This window comes from Falco biarmicus, chromosome 10, assembly GCF_023638135.1.
Source record: "Falco biarmicus isolate bFalBia1 chromosome 10, bFalBia1.pri, whole genome shotgun sequence".
NCBI classification, from domain to species: Eukaryota; Metazoa; Chordata; class Aves; order Falconiformes; family Falconidae; genus Falco; species Falco biarmicus.
The window spans coordinates 26,950,897-26,971,362 of NC_079297.1; the positions used below are offsets into that span (position 1 = coordinate 26,950,897).

General features: G+C 37.8%; 1 protein-coding gene across 1 annotated transcript in view; it reads left to right on the top strand.

Annotated features, from left to right (window-relative positions):
* The window catches only part of SPON1 (spondin 1), a 200,016-nt gene extending 180,315 nt beyond the window's left edge, over positions 1-19,701 (top strand). Inside the window, exons 8-16 of the mRNA XM_056354813.1 lie at positions 9,254-9,455; positions 10,522-10,662; positions 10,977-11,052; positions 11,484-11,666; positions 12,005-12,175; positions 12,288-12,455; positions 13,327-13,491; positions 14,806-15,069; positions 15,950-19,701. Of these exons, the coding sequence (XP_056210788.1) occupies positions 9,254-9,455; positions 10,522-10,662; positions 10,977-11,052; positions 11,484-11,666; positions 12,005-12,175; positions 12,288-12,455; positions 13,327-13,491; positions 14,806-15,069; positions 15,950-16,113 (1,534 nt within the window). The 3' untranslated portion in view covers positions 16,114-19,701. The remainder of the gene's footprint in view (positions 1-9,253; positions 9,456-10,521; positions 10,663-10,976; positions 11,053-11,483; positions 11,667-12,004; positions 12,176-12,287; positions 12,456-13,326; positions 13,492-14,805; positions 15,070-15,949) is intronic.
* Positions 19,702-20,466: the final 765 nt, after the last annotated feature.

Sequence of the window (20,466 nt, forward strand, 5' to 3'; positions counted from 1 at the left end):
CATGATGGTGTGTCTAACTCAGCTATTTTCTCCTTTCATGATTTTACAGATAGCTGGGATTAATCCAGTGAAGTTTAATATTGTCAAAAATAAAAGCTTTCTAACCTCTGGTCTAATCAGAAATAGTAATGCATAAAGGACAATCTGATATACAAAAAAATATGTAGGGAAAAAGTCAGTTGTGACTTTTGATAACATGAAGACAAATATATAAATCTCTCTGGAGCTGCAAAACAATTCTGAGTGCTCCAGCTTTGCATTTGGCTAATAGTTAAACTATATTTTAGGTCAGAAAACTTCCTGTGGTATATCCTTCCTTCCCGTGGTTTATCACTCCTCCATGCTGTTGATGTGCTGTCTTAAGGAACACCATTTTCCCTAAACCTCGAGGTGATACCCACTTGTATGACTTGAAATATTTTGGGCTTTCATGGAAGTGTCAGTAAACACCTGACAGCTGTACGCAGGAGTAATTTACATTGAACGAGTAGTTTATGCGTCAGCAGAGATAATCAAAACACTTTTGTTAAAAGCTTTGACTTCAAAATGAAAGTTTTCACATATGAATTGGATCTAAATGGTAACTCCATGGTTTCACACTGAAAACAGAATATCTTCCTACTCTGTTTAGATTTTTTTAAATATTAATTCTAAATTTTATGCAAACAGCAGAAGTATTTGTTTTGCTAAACCCAAAAAAACCTACTTGAAGTAAACCTCAGACAAAACACATTTTAAAAATCCATACAAAATAATTGGCATTTTTACCAGTTTTTATAATACATCTAAGTTTCAGGTTGGGTGTGATTGAGCTCAAAATTCATGTATATATTTGGATAATTAATATAAGCTAAAAGCTTTAGTCATATGAGTTACCATTCTATTAATATTTTAGGAACTTAATGAGAATGAGTAAACCCAACAACGTATGCTGCCTTTGCAACTTGGTTACTCTATGTTAATGGCTCTACAGAGCTCCATTTAAATAAGAAAAGAACATAGCCTCTTATTTGTCACAGAAAACAGGCTAAAAAATGCTGGGTTGTATACTAGCAGCACAAGGCTGCAAATTTCTACTTCTGCTAGCATGAAGTCACGTGTTATTTTAAAGTACAGTTTACTTGATTCTTTGCATTTGTAGTTATATACATTTATTAAGTGTTGATGATAAAAAAACTGATCAGAAAACTACATCATGCTTATAAAAAGAATTAGTATCTTAAGTGTTATGTGCATTATTGAGACTTAGGAAAACTTCATTGTTTGACAGATGGTCTGACACCCACATTAAGAAATTCATAATTCAATTTAAAAAAAAAAAGTAAGGAAGAACATATGTGTTTGTTGGAAAAGAAAAAAAATTGTATCGATCTTCTTTTTTGTCAGAGCAAGCACATATGGTAGTTCCATTTTCTATCACTTACCATTTACTTTCTATTTAAAATCCAAATGTCACTAGGCAAGATAAGAAGTTGGGTTTTAAAATATAGAAAAGATCTAACTAAGAACAATCACTGCAAGAACTTAATACTAATTGTTCATGGAAATTAACAGCCCTCCAGTTAAATCAAACTTAGTCATCCCATTCTACTCTTGCTTTTGTTTTCTTTACATGTTCCTCCCATTGGCAGTTACTGTTTTATGATTATTTCCCAACCATCTGTTGTCTTTCCTGGAGCCAAAATAATTTCCCTTTATAATTTCATGAGTAATCATGTATGCATTATTTTCATGCAATTATATGTCTACTTCCTAATTCTAACTCCTCATTCTTGTGTAAATACTCACCGAGTAACTGAAACGATTTGCCATTGAAATGTCTAGTGAGCAGAAGTCTATATGCAAAATTTCAAACTTCCAATTGTTATCTCTTTGCATTGCTATGAATGTAATGATAAGTAAACTTCTACTCTTATTCACATCTCCGGACACCAAAAGGCATACGAAGGTTAGATGGATATAGGTGCTGAGTGAAATGGAAGGTGTATCTTTTTAATAAAGGTGGTGAGATGTGGGACATCTTCAGGGATTACGCTGGGACCGGGGAAATGTAAAACGTGATTCCAAGCTTTTGACACTTGCAGAATAAATAGTTTTGAAATGCTTTGCAGTATTTTTTAAAAATCCTAGAAAGGAATTTGAAGGAATATCTACATTTTGTAGATTGTCCAAAAAATAGCCTCATAGTAATTTTTGTTTAAAAGGATATATTTGCTGTAATCTAATATTCAGAATAAATTAAACTGATAGCAAACCAGAGTTTGTTGCTAATACAGTTTCATGAATAACTCTCTACTGTTTATTTGATATTGTTAATATGAGAAGAAAGGGCCAGAAGTCTGGCTGTGATGGTTCTTATGCCGGGTTGAAGAACTGATCTCACATCACTGTTTGTCAGGACAAACAGGGCAGGGTCAGGGCTTTGTAGATTAGCCAGGCGAAAAGTACATACAAAGCAATAGTGCTCTTACAGCATCCTATATGGTTTCCTTTGTAAATACAGCTGTGATTACTCTGGGCAGACAACTTGTAGCCCCAAAGCTCCTGAATTTGTACAGTTGTACAAAAAGTCCTTTGGCTTTGTAGTCAGCCTGGCCTGGGTAAAATGCAGTAATGCCATATATTGCAAAAGGATACCTGAACCATGGTTTGATTGAATGCACAGTAAGTGATCTAAGCAATGACGTGAAGTTATTCTGAACAGGAGCAAATGTTGCCAGCACCATGTGGGATAGCCACACCTAACTGGTTTGTGACAACCTGCAAAGAACACGCATAAAAAGCAGCAATTTTCAAAAACTGCAATCCTAACTTGGAATATCTGAAATTTTTTTTCAGGAAGGACAGCTTGTTCACATTTGTGAATCATATCATTAAGGTATACCCATTCTGAAGGTATTAAGTCAAATAGCTGGTATATTAATGAACAACACATCATTATCTAAAGTAGCAATCCAGATATGTTTAGATGACAATATGAAAATGCCTGAAAGATGCCCTGCACAAAGTCCCTTCCTTTTGTACTGCTTTTTAAAAATACTGAGATTAGTATTTCAGAACGGCATTTGTTCTGATTAGTGGTTTTAATGTCAGTGGTAATGACATTGGCCATTAGTTCTATATGAAATTACATATCTGTCTCTTTTAGCTGGTTATAGGCAACATTCTCATTTTAAGAGCCTACATACAGCAAAGTAAGAGGTTATGCAGGCCTTTTTGTAGTCAAAACAGTAAGTATATAAGAATTTTTTGTGGCTTGCTTTATTTTTTCATTATGAAATAAAGTAGCCAAACCCTTACTGTCACCTCCTCTGATCTGGTGCTCAGAGACAAAAACATCTTGGCGTTATAGTGCTTATCAGCTTTTTATATGGATGTCAATCAAATTTCATTGACTCAGTGGTTGTTTTATTGTAGTTTTCTTTTCCCTGGCTCTTCTGGGACATGCACACATTTAAATTATTCATTGGGTTAAACGCTTACCTGCCCTGCATTTGAGCAGAGCTTCAGAAGGATTCTCCCCCTCCTCCTGTGGAAATCTGAAACTCTGTTTTTATGTTCAGCTGTTGATACCTGCATATAAAACTTCGTTGTCCATGTAATGGTCCTAAATTCTTTTGCATCATTTCATAAATGGTTTTCTTAATATGTCATCTAAATATGCTATCTAATTTGTTCTGTTAGTTGTGGAGTTCTAGGAGAGTATTATTTTCCACTCAGTTTTAGATCTTTATTTTCTTAATATCTTTCCTTCAAAGCACTTTTCAGGATGTTATGGTCTCAACATGTATTCAATAGAACAGATGTTGTGTAGGTGCCGCTGGTAGGCAGGAGGTGCAGAGTTGGAAGTTCAAGGATGTGAAATGTGTTTCCATGTTCATAATGTTATTTGTATCAATAGCAAAAAGTTCTAAAGATGAATAAATAAGTTTTCGTCCCAGAAAGTGTATGTGATGCAGTGTAAGCCTATAAAAAAAGAAGGATGTAACTTTTGCTGACTAGAGGTATAATGGGCAGTAAATTAATTATTTGTCTAAAATACGCAGTTTTCATGGTCTATGTAATCAGCTAAACTCTCAACTTCAAAAAAAATAGTGTTTTCACATCATCAGCACACCCAGGACTGACACTGAATCAGTGGAAATGTAGTCCACAAACTCTCAACTACCTACCACTTCTGACGGTCATCAGACCCCTGGTTTCTCTTGGTTTTACACTTCTTTCTTCCTATCTGAAAATGCTACTACTGTATCCTTAGCACAAGCAAGATCAGATAGATTCATAGAATCATTTAGGTTGGAAAAGACCATTGAGATCATTGAGTTCAACCGTTAACCCAGCACTGCCAAGTCCACCACTAAACCACGTCCCTAAGCACTGCATCTACAAGTTTTTTAAACACCTCCAGGGATGGTGATTCCACCACCTCCCTGGGCAGCCTGTTCCAGTGCTTGACCATCCTTTCAGCAAAGACACTTTTCCCAATACCCAATCTAAACCTCCCCTGGTGCGACTTGAGGCCTTTTCCCTCTGTCACTTGTTATCTGGGAGAAAAGACCAACCCCCACCTCACTACAACCTCCTTCCAGGTAGTTGTAGTGAGCAGTAAGGTCCCCCTGGGTCTCCTCCAAACTGAACAACCTCAGTTCCATCAGCTGCTCCTCATAAGACATATTATATACTCAAATGAATCTACTGTCCAGGCTTAGCTCTGCTAAGGAACTTGGAGAAGTATAAGCCGTTTCAAACTACCATATGCTCCATATAGTTACTAAATCCATGGAATCAATCAGATTTCCTAGCATAAAACATATATGACTATCTTAATCAAAATTCTATTTCAAACAGCTATCATAACACTACTTTCTGGTCTCCTTTTCTCTCTAATATGCCCACTTAATCACAACAATAATTTTTACCCACAAGCAAAGTCAGAGCTTGGCTGACTGTGAAGCACCACACAAACTCGGTATTTCTGAAGCTGTTTCAGGCTGTTGGCTTTTCCTCCACTACTGCACAACAAGCATCTAATACATTGCTTTAATTTATCTGAAAAAATATTTGCATTTGTGCTGCCACAGCTAGAATAGCTTCCAGTAGCCAGACTGGTGAGTTTAACAACTAGCAAGAGATTCTCTGCACTCCACTCTGCAGTAGAAATCCCGATGTTCGTCCTGTTCAGATCTGTCCTTACATAATAACAAAGTATTGCTGGAAAATTCTTTATGCATGGGTGAGGCAAACGGCTTTCTTCTACAAATATAGTACACATAGCATCCAGTAATAAAATTCACATTGATTCCAATGGTACAAGCTCAACCCTATAAACGGTGTTACTGGTTGAACTAGCTAGTATCACAGAGACAGAATATATGCTCAGACTGCCTTTTTCTACTTCTTTTACTTGTGTGCTAATCAAATGTTAAACCAAAAGTAACCTCAAAGTTTTATTCTGCAAAATACTATTTTCACCATTTCTCTCCAGTTCATCTCCACAACCACCTTCCTTTTATATATATTTATATTTATACTTTTCAGGGGTATCAGTAGAACACAACAGTGTTGATTCAACACTCAAAAATACATCTTGCAGCAAGTTGAGTTGTCTGTTGGTTTGCCAAAGGCCTTCTTAACCCCTGCCCACAGCAGTGATAGCAACTAGATTGTCACTTAGGAAAAAAACTTGTAAAGCAAAATCATGTTTGTGCTCTTTTAGCCTTAAAAAAAAACAACCCCAAACAACAAACCACACACACCCCCCAAACAAGGGAAAAAAAGAGCATTTTCTTATGCTGCTAAGTATATGGCATCTCTATAGCTGGAGATCCAAATCATGCTGACAAAAAGAAAACAGAATAAAAATAAAGAAAATGGAAAACATTAGGATGCAGGAGACTATTTAGTACTTTGCTTCACTCTATGCTATGTGACAGGAATTGCCAGCAAGCTGATCAGGCTCACAGTGGAAAAGTACTGCCCGCTTCAGCCAGCGAAAGCAGGATTCCCCAGCCCTGTGGGGCTCTCAGGATTGTCACCTAGAACTTAATGTTCCGGATTTACTTTGCAACTGGTATTTGCCACTGGTTTTATGCATATGCACGTGTAGGGGAAGGAAAAGGGACATACTGGTCTCTTACAGCAAATTCACATCATTTACAAACTTTAGGCTTTTCCTGTGGGCACTGTCAAACTTGTTCAACCTGTCACAGAACACCGTCTTAAAATTTTAAAGCCTTTAAATGGTAACGTATACTTGTATTGGAAGCAGAAGTAAAGATGATGATATATATTCCTATTTTACCGGGTGTGTTGACAACACAGAAATGAAAAAGGTCAGTTTTAGGATGCACCTGGGTACATTTTTACACTAGCTTCCTTCAGGGAAATCCATAGGCCATTCTTGGGACACTTGAGCCAGATGTGTTGAGGTATGCATGGAAAGGTTTAGGTTCCTGCCAGTTTCGTAAATCTGTCATTCATGTGGATACTGGAAACATTTGAAATTTGTCATTTTACTAAAAAATGAACTAACAAGCAAGCAAAAAACCAAAACCCACCAAAGATCTGTAATGTATAAAGCCAGCCAGTGCCTATCCTTATGCCCCGGCAGCAGTTACTGACTGTGCCTTAGATCAGCCTGTTTCTCCTCTGAACGTTGGGCAATATTACACAACCGTGGCTCAAATTTGTGTTCACACTGCTTACAAGTATCCATACAGAAATTAACAGAATGAAGTAGGAAGTGCAAAAATTGATTTTATGATACTTATATTATTATAATTTATTATTATTGTATTTTTAAATATTTGTTTTAAATACTGTATTCCTAAACACTGCATATAATTTTTTTAAGATGTTCAGCCTTGCATGTTGTGCTGCACGCAAAGCGTGTGAGCATTGTGTACCTGTCTGCAGAAGAGTGGAGGAAGGAAGAGGAGAAAACATGCCTCCATTTGTCCTCTAATAATCTTTGCATTTATGTGTTGAACAGTTACACGATAAAATATAGTAAAATGGGCATAAAACTATTTGTCTTAAAGAAGGGGCAGAAGATAGGTAATTTTTTGCCAAGTGCTCTGAAATTGTAAAATTACAGGAGGGTCAGGTTTACAGCTATAATTTAACACATACAAAGACTTGTAGGCAAGGAGTCTTTGTAGGCAAATATCTCCTACTGAAGTGTTCCATTACAGTTTCAATATTAATATAATGTAAACACACAATTATTTTTTTTATGTTAATAACATCATTGATACTTCCTTTCCTAACAAAGCATTCAAAGCCTTAACTGGGCATGCCTCTCACAAGAATCACTTGTGACGGAAGTTTTCCATTCCTATGTGTCTAAAGTAGTCAAGTCATTTCCAACCCTCTGCCTTTAAATGGTGCGATCGTTGCTGCCTCTCTTGTGGTTTCTGAGAGCAGGTGGGCACAGAGCACTGAAATGTCATGTCACACATGTCACACACGTACCAACGCACTCAGCATCAGCTCAGGTGCCGGACACAGCAGTGAGCGGCTTCGCACCGCCCTTGCCCTTCCCTGCAAGAGCTGACCTCTGTCTATCCTGCAATGTCCATATTAGACATACTCTTAATCTAAAGGTCAGGTATACAAACACATGTGTCTGACATTTTTACTATGTACTGTTTAGACTTCTGCTATGTACTGTTTAAAATATTAAATTCCTATAGGGAATTCTTAGAAACCTTTATAATGCAGTAAATCCTTTAGTTAATTGAAGTCAGTTAGCACGCTTTTTCAGACTAATCACTGCTACGTACTTGACAAATATATCAGGATATTGTATTCGCAGAGTGAAGTTGATGCCATCATTCATTATTTTATTACTTTACATTAGACAAATTGTTCTATTGAAACCAGAGTTTTATCTGTCATAAAAAAAAAAGGCATTTGCATCCTTTTTCTGGGGAAGGCAGGATTATTGTCATCAAACACTTAGAAACTCTTCTACTCAGAGTCTAATTCAATGTAACTTAATTTACACAGTAAGAAACAGCTTGTAAAGACTCTGGAACAAAAGTCGCCAGAACATTTTGCCCATGAACAAATGCCTACTTCTGCAACTTGGCTCTTGAAAGGAAAATAGATATGGTAACTTTCAGATATCTTACATTTAAAACTGTGTGATAACTACTCAAAAATCATTGTCTTTGGCCTGTTCTGTTTTTTCTAATGTGCCAAGAGTGCTATGAGCCAGAAAAAATACACAAATTAAAGACCACATTTTTTACAGAGACGCAAGCATTTATAGGAAGAATAAACTAGAAGAATGACTAGAGAAGTATAGTATATGTGCATTATATATACATACAGCTGCCTAACTCGAAAATGGAAGATAAATAACACTAAAAAAACCTTACATTAAAAATAAACATAGTTTTTAGATGCTCATAAAGCAGTGTGTTTTGGCATAAAATTGAAAAAAGTCCCAAGTCCTGTAATTGAAGAAAACTTGGGTTTACATCAGATCAGTACTTGGTAGAGCAGAATTGCCAAAATTGTATTTGTTGTTTCTCATGAGAAAGATCCCATGAAGAGGTCCAGCTTTTCATCTGTGAACAGAAACTCCAATTCAGGCCTGATTTTCTTTTCCATTTGCATAGGAATGTGATAGTTGCTCATCAGAATCACAGAGCACTGCATGATTCAGCACGATTTCTTCCTAAGGGAATGGCTGACAAAGGCTGGATGAATAGAGGCATTTTCACATACACTGGCAGAAACCTGCAAAAGTCTTGGCTGAACTCTCTAGTGCTGGCAGCAGCCATTAATCTCTTACTTAAACGAGCACTAAAACTCTATTAATGAGTGCTTTTTCGCACACATACACACAGTAGCACTTCCAAGCACTTTAGGCATTGAAATTTGTATTATCTTTTAGGGCGTAAAAAGTACCCAGCAATCAAAATCTCAGGGTATTTCTCTGCTATTTCATTTGCAATTTTTGTCTCATGAAAGATTTTTTGATTATTATCATACGACTAAGACATAAGCGTGCTGTTGCAGCTCACGTATTAAACTGTAAATCTCCTTGAATGATGTCCAAGCTGTTTCTCACATGGTAAATGGAGACTGAAATGGGACAGCCCTCTCCCTGTCCTACAGAATTCCCCATCTCTGCATACAGCCACAGTGGCATGCCAGTGTCGGGCATTTCCCAGTTTGAAGCACCAGTTCCACTGCTCTCTAGCAGCAAACTCGAGTCCGCGATTTCATGTCCAATTTGCAGGAGAGCTGCTCCCTCTGCTGAGTTTTCTGTCGATCGCCACCGGCACCTGATGTCCTTCCTGACCATGCTGGGCCCCAGTCCGGACTGGAACGTGGGGCTCTCTGCCGAAGACCTCTGTACCAAGGACTGCGGCTGGGTTCAGAAAGTCGTTCAGGATTTAATACCCTGGGATGCTGGCACAGACAGCGGCGTTACCTATGAGGTACGCAGACTATTTGGAATATATTCCAAAGACAAAGTTTACCTTAAAGCAGTGAGGAATGAAAGCTATTTGATCCACAGTAATACCATATATGCCTTTATATGAGTAAAAATTTTGCTTGTAATGAATTAAAAGCCATTTAGGTAGATGCTGGCTACAGTTGCTGTTGGTCGTTGTGTCTGAATTCCCTCAGCATTATTATTAATGGGATAATACTACGTTCACCTGAGATATTATAAACCTATTGAATAAATGGAGGACTTAGTATGCTGAAAACTAAGCATTAAGGTCTCCAGCCCCTTTGATACAGATGCGAGCGCCATTAGCAGCCACATCAACTTGAATTCTTCTACCGTTTCAACCCAATACCAACTATTCTGTTTGGCACAGAAAATGTAACTATTCCTTACAGGACAGACTGAAACTCTAGACTTCTCATCACTGAGACTAAAACCATCAATTTTCTCTGTCTCCATCACACTCCCAGTCTAGGAAAAGATTCACATCATCCTCAGGTAAAGTCCTGGTTTTGACCGAATGTGTTGGGTCAGGTTAATGAACTGATTAGGTCTCCATAGGTGACAAGCATACCTACGCCGTGTGTCTATACAAACAGCACAGTACAGACCGCTGAAGTTAGACAAGATTAGTCACATCCTCAAGGACCACAGATATTCCCTTTTCAGATGACAGAATACGTTTGGCTTTTTCTTTCAGACCTGGTCTCTTTAGAACCTAAGGAATTTCTCCAGTTATAACGCACCTCTGGAGGCATACTGAATATATATTTTTTAAAATGTATGTAGTTAGCTAACCACACAACAAGGCATACATCTTATTGTGAACCCAGCTTCAGGGTTTAATCCCGAAGTGTTAGAGAAGTGGTGGCTCCTGACAAAAAAACCCACAGACCACCTTACCATTAAGTATGAACGTACTGAGTTCATCTTCTATTAGAATTTCCCAATTTAGCATTTTGGAGAAGTTTTAATTTATGCAGATGAATTGTATTATTAATAATAATAATTAGGTTCTTTTAAAACTTTTTTTCCCATTTTGATTGCAGTCTCCTAACAAACCTACAGTGCCTCAAGAGAAGATCAGACCCCTTACAAGCTTAGATCATCCTCAAAGTCCATTTTATGACCCAGAAGGAGGATCTATCAAGCTTGTAGCCAGAGTTGTCATTGAAAGAATTGCACGCAAGGTATAGTATATATACAAAAAATTCTGAAGCAAGCAAAAAACCCCACTTCATAACCCAAAAAAACCAATTTTTCCTCTCCCTTCCCTCCAAATCTACACTCCTTAACCTACCCACAACAAAGATAATGGTAGAAAAGAACTAGAACTGTCTTAGGGTGTTACTTCTCCAGGATTTTTTTAAAGTGTGCATAGGAATTAGAAGAGAAAAAAGCACTGCAGATGCAGTAGTGCCCCACAGTACCCTTTTTTAGCCTCTCTCACTGTGTACAACTATGAGTTTCCTATATCAAATCTCCACAATACTTTTTTTTGCAGGGGGAGCAATGCAATATCGTGCCTGATAACATAGATGATATTGTGGCAGATCTAGCACCAGAGGAAAAAGAAGAAGGTACATTTTACATTCGTTTGTGCTTACTAATTTATGTGTTGTTCCACTCTCCACTGTCATTTCTAGATAAAGTACAAAACTGTCTTAGGAGCAAAAGTCCCACACAATGCCAAACAGTGATTTAGGTTTTCATCTTTTCTGGTATCTACTATTAGCCTTCCCTTATACAGCAAAGAAATTGCATGTATACCTGGAAGATGGCAATAACAAGAAAAGCGATAAAGGAGAGAAGTCTTTTGGGTTTTGGGTTGTTTTTTTTTTTTTTGTTAATTAAAGTTGGCAATTGTTCTCTTGGGCTAAAATGGAGAAGACAGAATGCAGGAGGAAAGAATGCATCTATCCCATTAGCATCTAAAGTAATCACTAGCCAAGCAAAGAGAAGCAAATGGAAGACCGCATTTTAACATTCACTGCCTTTTCTTACTTTTTAGATGATACCCCTGAGACCTGCATATATTCAAACTGGTCCCCATGGTCAGCATGCAGCTCTTCTACCTGTGAAAAGGGCAAGAGGATGAGGCAGAGAATGCTTAAAGCCCAGCTGGACCTGAGTGTGCCCTGCCCCGATACCCAAGATTTTCAGCCATGCATGGGTCCGGGCTGCAGTGATGAAGGTAATCAGGAGGAAAGAGGAGAGGAGAAAAACACCTTGTAGGGTTTACACTTGCTTTGAAGTTTTTAAAGCTGTTGGTTGCCGTAGTATGACTTGGGTTATGCCAAACAGAGGACTAACTGCTGAAGAATAAAAACTGAAACTGTCTCTGGTCAATTCTGTAGTTCATCTGAGTCAGTGCATGAAGCACACAGAAGCATAAAGGAGTAAAGTAAGCAATAGAGGAGAGGACAGAATGCGAAGGGCAGCCTAAAAGTGAATCTGCACACGAATGGGCAGCTACAGATTTATGAGCAATTCTGCTAATATTAGCAATTAAAATGGTTCTTTGTATTTTAGATGGTTCCACTTGCATGATGTCTGACTGGATTACATGGTCCCCCTGTAGTGTTTCCTGCGGGATGGGAACGCGATCTAGAGAGAGATATGTAAAACAATTCCCTGAAGATGGCTCTATGTGCAAAGTGCCTACTGAAGAGACTGAGAAATGTATTGTAAATGAGGAATGTTGTAAGTATTTTACGTGGCTGTGTAAAATCCAGCCAATAGCAGGAGCACTGCCCAAACCATTTTTTCATATGAGCTCTACTAGTGAATGATTTTCTCTGTCCATTTTGAACAGCCCCTAGCAGCTGCCTTGTCACTGAATGGGGAGAGTGGGACGAATGCAGTGCTAGCTGTGGCATGGGGATGAAGAGACGACACAGAATGATCAAGATGACTCCTGCTGATGGATCTATGTGCAAGGCAGAAACTATGGAAGCAGAGAAATGCATGATGCCTGAATGCCGTAAGTGTCCATGATTTTATCTCCACTGTTACAGAGAGAGGCATCATTTCTGACACATTGCTCCATCACGCAAAGAATATAGCTAAATCCAAGCAATGTTGCTTTTTCTTGTTCTTAAAACCAGATCCCCTAGGGAACATGCATTAAGTATTATATATCAGGATGACAGTATCAGTAAAAAAAGTAAAAATTGGTATCCTATCACTGTATCACCCATACAGTGATGTATATATTAGCAAGCCATAACTAAGCAACTCTGATTTAAGGAATATGAGGTATTTTAATCATAAGGCTAGAATAAAACAGTGCCTTATCCTTTTAGTCCATGAACAGTTCAGAGATTGAGGTGCTCCTTTTACACAGCCATCTCGCCCTTAATATGACTATTAATATTGTTTTTAATTTCCTAAGAAATGTAAAGATTTTCATCAAAGACAGAAAGAACAAAGTTTTAGAAGATTTTTGGTAGATAAAAAGAGGAATTTTCACATTTTAGACTATATCGATTTGACTTCCAGTTCTGTTCACTACAACAATCCAGGGTTTTTTGCAGGAGTTATGATTGAAATATACCTTAAACAATATATTCCCTGGAAGCACCGGGACTGTGCAGATATGAATAAGCTATAGAAAAAGACAGCAAAGAAAAGGTATTAAAACCAAGAAAATCTTTCAGTGTAATGTAGTGTTTTTTGAGCTTCTCCAGCAAAATCATTCAACTTGTGATTCGTTTTGTCCAAAGTAACAACAAAATATAATTGATTGATGACAGATAAAACATAGTACATTTCCCACCTATATTATTTTCAAAATGTATGCCTTCATGATTTATGTATAGCAAGAACTCATTACCTTTTTATTTTCATATTAGATACCATCCCCTGCCTACTCTCTCCTTGGTCTGAATGGAGTGACTGCAGTGTAACATGTGGGAAGGGGATGCGAACCCGGCAAAGGATGCTGAAATCTGCTGCTGAGCTTGGAGACTGCAATGAGGAGCTGGAACAAGCAGAAAAATGCATGCTGCCGGAATGCCGTAAGCATGGGAACCTCACTGCAAAGAGGGAAAAGGGGGTGAATTCTGAGTGTCACAGTCTATGGGTCAAAACTCTCTCAGCATCACTTCTAAGACAGGAGTGATATCAAATGTGGACTTTTCAGGTTTTGTTGGTTGTTTTTTTTATTGTTTTTGTATTATTATCATGCACTTTCAGCTATTGAGAGCTGGAATATGACCACATCCTAATTTCAGCTTGCCTTACTTAACCCTACACTGATTACCAATATTGCTTTGGTTATATGGTTTCTGCATATTTCACACACTACAACTTCAGGCAGCAGTTTGTGCACTTCCTGACTCTAAATTAGTCAAAATTATAAAGCCTATTTTTTACTCATATGCAGAGTATGTGCTAGGAAGGAAGGAAGGAAGGAAGGAAGGAAGGAAAGAAGGATTAAAATCACCTGTGATTCTTTTAGCTCACAGAAAGAGCACAGAAGAGGCTTACTCTTTGATATGTCTGAACTGTATCATAGCCTTTTCACTGACCCTCAGCTCTTTGCAATCTGGACTGTCATATGAGCCAGTGGCTAGCATGGTCACCAGCGCATCGATTTTTTACCTTATTCCACTAAAATCCCCCACTTATTGGGTGGTGCAAATATCTAGTTGCTTTGCAGTCTTTGTGAAGCAGGATAGCCTGAGGCACTGCTGAATGAATAAGATATGATTGCTTTTAGCATCCTGTTGCCAGCTGGTTTATGAGGCTGTATAAATAATTACATTATTTTTTCACAGAAAGTAAGGCTTTTACATTGTAATTTGCTAATTCAGCTTTTCTTAAATAATGTGAAATATCATTTTGATTATTACTCATTGTGGCTGTACATTTTAAGCAGAGGTGAAAGATGAAAACCTTTAAGACATAATGGTATTAGTGAATCTTTCTCATTGCACAATGCTACCAGTAAAGCAGGGCTTAGATCTGAGAGGTATCAGATTCTTTATAAATATAATTCAATTTCTAACAGCTTTTCATTATAAAACAGACATATGGGTGAGAAAATTCAGGGCGGCACAAGAGAATTATTTATATGTTCTTTGTAATTTTAGCAATCTGCCAGCACCACTCTTGAAAAAGCAATTGAGGAAGATGTAAAACAATCGTTCTGCTAGAAATGGACTCAGAAAATTTTGGCCTGTAGCCTCACAACACTGGCTGAAAAGACTGGAGCCCTAAATTGCATTCACGTATTCAGCATGTAAAAACTCATTAGGCACATCTGTGTTTCTTCTTCACCGTATGTTTAGGTCTCACAGCTTTCATGCAATATTTTTTATTCTTTGCAGCCATCGACTGTGAACTAACAGAGTGGTCCCAGTGGTCTGAATGCAATACCTCATGTGGAAAGGGCCATATGATTAGGACAAGAATGATCAAAATAGAACCACAGTTTGGAGGAACAGCATGCCCAGAAACTGTCCAACGTACAAAATGTCGAGTAAGGAAATGCCTGAGAGGCCCAGGTATGGAGAAAAGGCGCTGGAAAGAGGCCCGAGAAAAAAGGAGAAGTGAACAAGCAAAAAAAAATATTGATAGTGAGCAATATCCAGGTGAGTGTGAAACCATTTCTCATTATGCTCGTGTCTGTTTGTCTTTTCTGCATCACAGGAGTTTGTGAGCAGCTCTACTTCATGCTTTGAGAACATTTTCAGCATTTCAGTCTAGGGAGAGTTTTAGCAATAAAGCATAGCCACTCCTGGTGTTTTCCCATCATGAAACATGTGCGAAGAAGTTTAGAGCACAATGGAGGACACACCTGTCCATGTGCTATCACAGAAAATATTTTAGCTTCTTCACTACAAAGTGTGGAGTGTGAAAAAATCTAGAATTTAGACCTGGCAAAGGACAGATTGCAATTTCTGCAGACCTGGGTGATAGCCTTTGCATCCAGTTACATTTGAACTTTGAAAGTATTTGTTCCCAGATCCAATGCTGAGTTTCAAAACTGAAGTGATTTCCATCGGGGTACTCTGATTCAGACTCAGACTGCTCCGAGAGATCTGCTTGGACTGCTTTTTCAATAAGGGACAGTATTATCAAGCATTGATGACTCAAACCAATAAACGTAACATCTTGTGATACAGTTTACATTATATAGATATTAATTACTACTAAGTTTTGGTTCATGCTTGCCCAACATTTTACAGTTTTTTTAATTTGTCTGTCTTTGATAATGTAGACAATAAATTTCTTTTTAAATACATTTTTTTCAGTGCTTGACAAATGCACCTTTGTTATACTTAACTGGGGTTTTGTAATTCCTACTGTAATGAACTAAGCAATATCTGTTTAGATTCAAAAGATGTAAATGTGCACACTTGCATAGTGGAACACATACTGAGATATGTAGGTTAGACTGCAATATTTAATTACTTGATTACTTTAATTAGTACTTAATTAAAAACTTATTCAAATTTCTTATTTTTCCAGTTTGTAGGCTGAAACCATGGACTGCTTGGACAGAATGTTCTACACTCTGTGGAGGTGGAATTCAGGAACGCTACATGATGGTAAAGAAGAGGTCCAAAAGTACTCAGTTTACTAGTTGCAAAGACAAAAAGGAGCTAAGAGCATGTAATGTTCATCCTTGTTAACAAAACACAAGGCTTCCAAGTGATGCACTCTGAGCTAAATGGAAAGTCAACCTTGGTTTGGTTTTTAAAACAAAAGATATAAAGTGTATATTAGTTTTCATTTTTGCAGTGTGGTTTGCTTTTTAGTCTTGCTGGTGCAAGAAACATATTTTATATTTCCTCACAGATTATGCTGAGAGTAAAACTTTGATACTCCAGCCAGCCCTTAATGCATAAAAATACTAAGTCATTTAACTAAAATACAGACATATCTGTGGACATGGAATAGCCATATAGAAATACGACTTGTAAAGACATGGGATGCATGCATATTAACATAACTAAGTGACATGTTTCATATGTGGGAGGATTTCTCTCTCGATTTGATTTTGAAAATCCAAAGCAGTGCCTATGTGATTACACAACTATGCCAAGGAGTAGTTTCAGTAATGCTGGTTCAATAATATTAACAGTGCATGTTTATCTTTTTACACTACCAGGTTAAGCTGATAGTTACGATAGTTATCCTATATACTTTTCTTCACATGGATGCTATGGTCCATGCAAAATGGTCTTTGTTTCTTTAAAACTTAAAAAGGAAATAATTTGTGCAGCTCAATAGTGGTGTCTGCCCACTACACAGTCACAGTCAAAACTACACACAAAGAAAACACAAGTGTCATAATATATTTAGATGCCGTATTCTTATATGGGTCTGTCCTCTGCCTCTCGAGGTAGTTATGGAACTAATAGAAATTGGTCTAAACAGAGAGCTGCAACAGCTGTCGTGGAAAGACTTCCACATGAGAAAGAGTAAAAAAATTAGATTCAGTTTTGAAAGGATGTTAATCACAGGCAAAGAGAGAAAGAGGTTTATAATATAATAAAAATGGTAGAGAAAAGGCGAGCCAGGTTCTTATGCATCCCTTATAACAAACAAAGGGAAGGGAGCCTCTGAAATGAAATGATGGCAGCATCTTAACATATTAATTAGAGCTTGACATAGGAATATATTTATAGCAGTGCCATTTATGGTTTTTTACTCAAGAGTATAGAAGGATCTAAAAATTACTAAATTTGTGAGAAATTCTCATTGGTAGATATAGTAGACTGGATAAATGTCTTTCCTGACCACTTGAGTGATCAACAAACTGCCTGAGATTAGAAAACAGCTCCTTACCATTCTACTTGCTATTTCACACCATCTCCTGTAGAGTTTAGCTCTCATCCCTACACGCAATCAGGTGTAGGACCAGTGAGACCTTGGGCTTCACTTGCTATTGGAATATAATACTGTCCTGTAAGTTTAACAAGATAACATTAAAGATGAGAGGTGAAGGTGATGGGTTACCTTTTGGTCCAGGAAAGGCAGCATACACCTGTGTCTCTACATAAAGTAACAGCAATGCACTGAAAATAAAGACTGTTGATGCTGAGTCTTAAAACAAGCTTGAGAGAAATGAATGGAGAAAAATTGATTTTATAGTCTCTTTAAACCAGCCTTAAGTAATTTACTCCCTTCCTTAACAACTGGTCAGAATCCTGAGAACCTGGCACCCAGGTTTTAAGTGTCTGCATTTGATGTGAACCACAATCCACTGAGACTGTTCAACTTCACCATCACCACCCTGGAATCCTCTCATTGCCTCTCTGTGCCTGCACGGGCTAGGCGGGCTGGCTGCATTACACTGTGGGGCTTTTCATCATCAGTTCTCCACTGAACACTGCAAGGGCTGCTCAGAACTTCCACAGCTGTCACATCCCATCCCCTCAAGGTATTTTACTGCTTCTTTTAAGATCTGGAATGAAGGGAGGGCCAGGGAAATAATGGAATCAACTACAGTGTTAAGCCTCTCCCACCGCTGCTAAATGGAGTGGGTGCAAGCCCACAGAGAACCAAACCACAAGAAAAAAAAAAAAAATACAACAAGGTTTAATGCTAAAACCAAACATTCTATGTTTTGCACAGCTTGGCTCATTTAATAATATTAATTCAGATAGTTTTCCTCCTTGTGTCTGGTGAAAAGTTCTGCAGTTTATGCCTCTCTCTGTCCCTAATTAACGTATGTATGATATTACCTTGCACATTACCCTTTTATGACCAAAAACAACCTAAAAGCCAACAAAAAAACCCAGTGGAATGATACTGATACTGGAGGAGTGACCAGCTGAGCATATTTCAGGTGAGGAAACTGATGGCTGCAGAGAAGGGCTACAGCAATTATTGCCAGGTGCTCAGCCAGGGCAGAGCTACACGTGCAGTCAGGACCCACAGAGCACCCACCTCTGTGAGATGCTGTTGCTGAGTCTGACAGAGGCTATCCCAGCTGAGGCTAACAATTCATAAAAATAATCTAGAACTATGAAATGTGTGACAGTGGTTTTTGTAGGTTTGGATATGTGAAATTGGATATTGGGGCAGAAGGAGCAGAAGAAGAAAGTTTCTCCTGAATGGAAAATTAAAAAAAAAAATGCTGTGAGTTTATGGACTATATTTTATGTCATCAACTCTTACCACTTGTTCAAGCTAATCTTGCAAAGCTGTGCCTGTTTCTGCAAATAATCAGTTGAAACCAATGTTGTATTTCCATTTTCATGTTTGTTCCAGTTCATCAAGCTGTTTTGTCTTTTAATGACTCCCTTTGCCAAAGGCTACATAGTCCAAATACACCTTTAGGTATGCAGGAAATATACAACACCTTTCTGAACATGCCCACAAAACTGTCCATTAAAGCAATCTTGGCATTCCTTTCACTGTGGTTCTTACTAATTTGATCGTCCATATACTCTTTTTTTTTTTTTTTTTTTTTTTAACCTTAGGAGGCTGTTCAGTGTAATTTCCAGTCATTTCTCTTAGGCTCATTAAAGTTATGATTGTTGGAAAATTATTTTTTCCCCACCTTGTTAATACATGCAATGACAACGTAGATTGCACTGGATCAGAAATCATTCCTGCTTAGGTTCAGCCTTTCACACTGTTCTTCTGTTGACACATTTTACAAATCACTGGTCTTTCTTCTAATTTGATACAAAATGAATATTTAAGCTTGTTACATTTTGTAAAAAAAGACACAAACAAAAACAACTGAAGAAAAAATAAGAGGTTGATTTTCTATTCAGAAAAAATAAAAAAGCTCTGATAGACAATATGTAGAAGTATTGCATTGTTACTGTAAACTTTCTAGTAGTGTAATAGCCACTGATTATCAATCAATAAAGATGAGAACTGTTCTTTCTCTTATCTCCTGAATAATATTGCTGAACTGAAAGCACAGATGTCACTCCGGTTTTGTAGACCTCAACTATCAGATCTTAGCATTGTGTGTATGGGTTTTTTTCTAACATACAAACTGTAGAAGCTTTACATGTAACAAAAAAAGAAAAGTTAGGGGCTTAACAAATGTACAGTAGGACTCTGTGTGTGCAGCATACAATTTAAACAAATTTTTGTTTGATTGCATTTTTAGATTTCCTTCATTGTTTTTGTTTGCTGTGGAATTATGAAAAAGCTACCATGAACATTTCTTACCAAAGTCTTGTGTAGATGTTTTGTAGCTGTCTGGCTAACACATTATTATTATTTTGGAATAAAGACATCTTTACTATGAATTTTGCACTTGTATGAAGTTCTGTTCAACTGATACGATTGTGTACACCAAAATCCCCATGCATTTACTAATGTACGGAGTCAAGTCATGATCCTAGGTAAATTTTACTCCTGTTCAAGCTAATGGGATATCTGGATCGGGCTGGATTTTGTTAGAGCCAGTCATTCTTTTTACTTGGAAGTTATTTTTTTTTTGTCAAAGAAACCTCCTCAGGAGGATGGGGCAAGGCTCTTCTCAGCAGTGGCAGGACAAGGGGCAACGGGCACAAACTGCAACAGAGGAAGTTCCAGCTGAATATGAGGGAAAATATCTGTACCCTGAGGGTGACCGAGCCCTGGCACAGGCTGTCCCTGGAGGCTGTGCAGTCTCCTTCTCTGGAGATGTTCAAAACCCACCTGGACATGGCTCTGTGCAGCCTGCCCTAGGTGACCCTGCTTTAGCAGGGGGTTGGACCAGATGATCCCCAGAGGTCCCTTTCAACCTTGACCATTCTGTGAAATAGCCTGTTCTTTAGAAATCACAGGATAGCTTCGGACCATTATTCAAATTACTTTATATTACTCTCGTGTGGGTTTTGCTGTGCTGCTGTTGGTTTTTAGTAAGAGCACCCATCTAAAAACACATTTTGAAGCCTGGCGATACATGAATGGAAAACATTTAAAATGAGCTTTCAAAAAGTCTGAGACTTTTGTGAAACTTTCAACTGATATTTTGTGCTACTAGAAAGCTATTTATGTATGTTGTGAGTGTGAGTACATTACTGATA